Below are 2,340 nucleotides of genomic sequence, written 5' to 3'. Positions count from 1 at the left end.
TTATAAATAATTTATACCCATTAAATACACTGCCATTCAAAAGTTTGGAATCAGTAAGATTTTTTATGTTTTTTTTAAAGACATTTCTTACACTCATCAAGACTGCATTTATTTGTTTAAAAATCCAGAAAAAAAAAGTAATATTGAGAAATATTGTTTTAATGCAAAATAACTGTTAAATATGTGAATATATTTTAAAATGTAATTTATTCCTGTGATGCAAAGCTGTATTTTCAGTGTCACATGATCCTTCAGAAATCATTTTAACATGCTGATTTATTATCAGCGTTGAAAACCGTTGTTCTGCTTAATATTGTGATACTTTTTTCAGGATTCTTCAATAAATAAAAAGTTTAAATTATTTGTTTAAAATCTAAATCTTTTGTAACAATATAAACTACCATTTAAAAGTCTGTGGTCAGTCATTTATATTTTTTTATTTATTAAAATTGTTTTTGAAAGAAATGAATACTTTTATTCACCAAGGATGTGTTAAATTAATACAAAGTGATAGCAAAGACTTATATTGTTAGAAAAGATTTCTATTTTGGATAAATGCTGTTCTTTTGTAGGCAGTATGTTTCCAACATTGATAATAAAAGTAATAAATCAACATATTAGAATGACTTCTGAAGGATCAAGTGACACTGAAGACTAAAGTAATGGCTGATGAAAATTCAGCTTTGCATTACAGAAATAAATTATATTTTAAAATAAAATAAAAACACAATTTTAAGCTGCAATAATATTTCACAATATTACTATTTTTCTGTATTTTTGATCACAATAAATGTAGCCTTGAAGAGCAAAAAAAAGGCTTCTTTAAAAATTGATTTTTTTTTAACTGATCCCAAACTTTTGAACAGCAGTGTCTATCTATATCTAATTATAGATATTTGATATAAAGAATATTTTTTTGGAATTTGTAGAATAAAAATGTTAGAAAAAATGTTAGCTTGTTTAATCCTAAGCGTCAGAGAAGGGGGGAAATATTAATTAAAAATTCAATTACAGCAAGAAAAAAAAGAGACTTCACTCCAATATATATTTTTTTCTTTTTGTCCATACCTGAGGAGCTGATTTCTTTCGAGCCGGCTCGTCGTCATCAGAATCAGACTACAACAGAAAAAAAAAAAAAACATAATTCAGAAACAGTTTCAGTAAAATGATTAGGCATTAATGGATCGGTAAAACTCACATCTGCTGGTTTTATTTCCGGAACGGTGATTTTAACAGGTTCTGTGCGTTTCTTGGGTTTGGGCAGATCCATAGTCATCCTCTTAGGTTGAGGAGCTGATGTCTGATCTGCGCTCGATCGGATCTTCGCGTTTTTCGGCGCGGGCAGAGATGCGAAAAGTCCGCCGATCTTGGCCACGGGTCGAGCGGCCGAACCCGGCGAGTCATCGCGATCACTGTCGTCGCTGCTGTCGTACGCTACCAGAGACATGTCCACCGATCACTCAGTTCATAAAAGAGAGAATCAGACACAAGAATCGCTGACGATCTGCTTTTGCATCACTTTCACCAAAGCAGCTCCACTGATCTCATATCCTCCCGCTCTCACAGGTGTATATGAACATATGCTGTGTGTAAATATCTCAGATCACAGCATCGACGACAAATTCGCCTCCAGATAATTCAACGCTCGCAGTAGAAGCTGTGCTCGCATTGGAAATTGTGGTTTTAAATTAATGTTTTCACTGCAAAACGCCAAGAACACATGAGTATATTAGTCTAAACAAACAAACGATAACTGTTTTAATCATACATCGTTCCTCTCTAACCATTTAGAACCATAAACATTTTTTTTTTCTTCCACCATCGTGAAGTATTTCCCCAACATCCGCTGTACCGTTTCACAGGATTCAGCAACACTGACACCAACTGGACTGGAGTGGAATGTCATCTATAAACATGGCCTACCCTGACAATTAAAAAAAGTAACGTAGGGGTGAGCGGGGCACAACCTAACGCGGGGTTAATTGTAACACACGTGGTTCAAATATTTCCACACACGCTACCATAACCAAATTTACGGTATTTATTAGTTGCCATAGCAACACTATGCAGAGAAAAAAGATCACCAAAATTCAAAAGCATTTTGAAGATATCGCTGAATATTTATTTTACAATAGTAAAAGTACATTTCTGGCTGAAGTAAACTTTTCATTTCTGTTTTTAGTATTCATTTAAAGTTAGACAAAACTGCTATTATTTTAATCTCCAATTTGTTATTTATCAGTTTAGATAGTTTATTAATGCTTGACAAACCAGCAGAAGACACTAACCTGTTTTGAAACTCCAGTGGCGCAGATGGGGAACGATGTAACACTGTGTTAC

At 33.5% G+C, this 2,340-nt stretch overlaps 1 protein-coding gene across 1 annotated transcript in view; it reads right to left on the bottom strand.

Annotated features, from left to right (window-relative positions):
* Positions 1–1,846, bottom strand: part of prcc (proline rich mitotic checkpoint control factor) — a 7,012-nt gene extending 5,166 nt beyond the window's left edge. Inside the window, exons 1-2 of the mRNA XM_073821491.1 lie at positions 1,199–1,846; positions 1,069–1,116 (exon numbers count right to left, since the gene is read on the bottom strand). Coding sequence (XP_073677592.1) covers positions 1,069–1,116; positions 1,199–1,447 — 297 coding nt within the window. The 5' untranslated portion in view covers positions 1,448–1,846. The remainder of the gene's footprint in view (positions 1–1,068; positions 1,117–1,198) is intronic.
* Between the last annotated feature and the right edge of the window lie 494 nt (positions 1,847–2,340).

The sequence above is a fragment of the Garra rufa genome, chromosome 17 (genome assembly GCF_049309525.1).
Source record: "Garra rufa chromosome 17, GarRuf1.0, whole genome shotgun sequence".
NCBI classification, from domain to species: Eukaryota; Metazoa; Chordata; class Actinopteri; order Cypriniformes; family Cyprinidae; genus Garra; species Garra rufa.
This window is presented reverse-complemented; position numbering and strand designations above follow the sequence as displayed.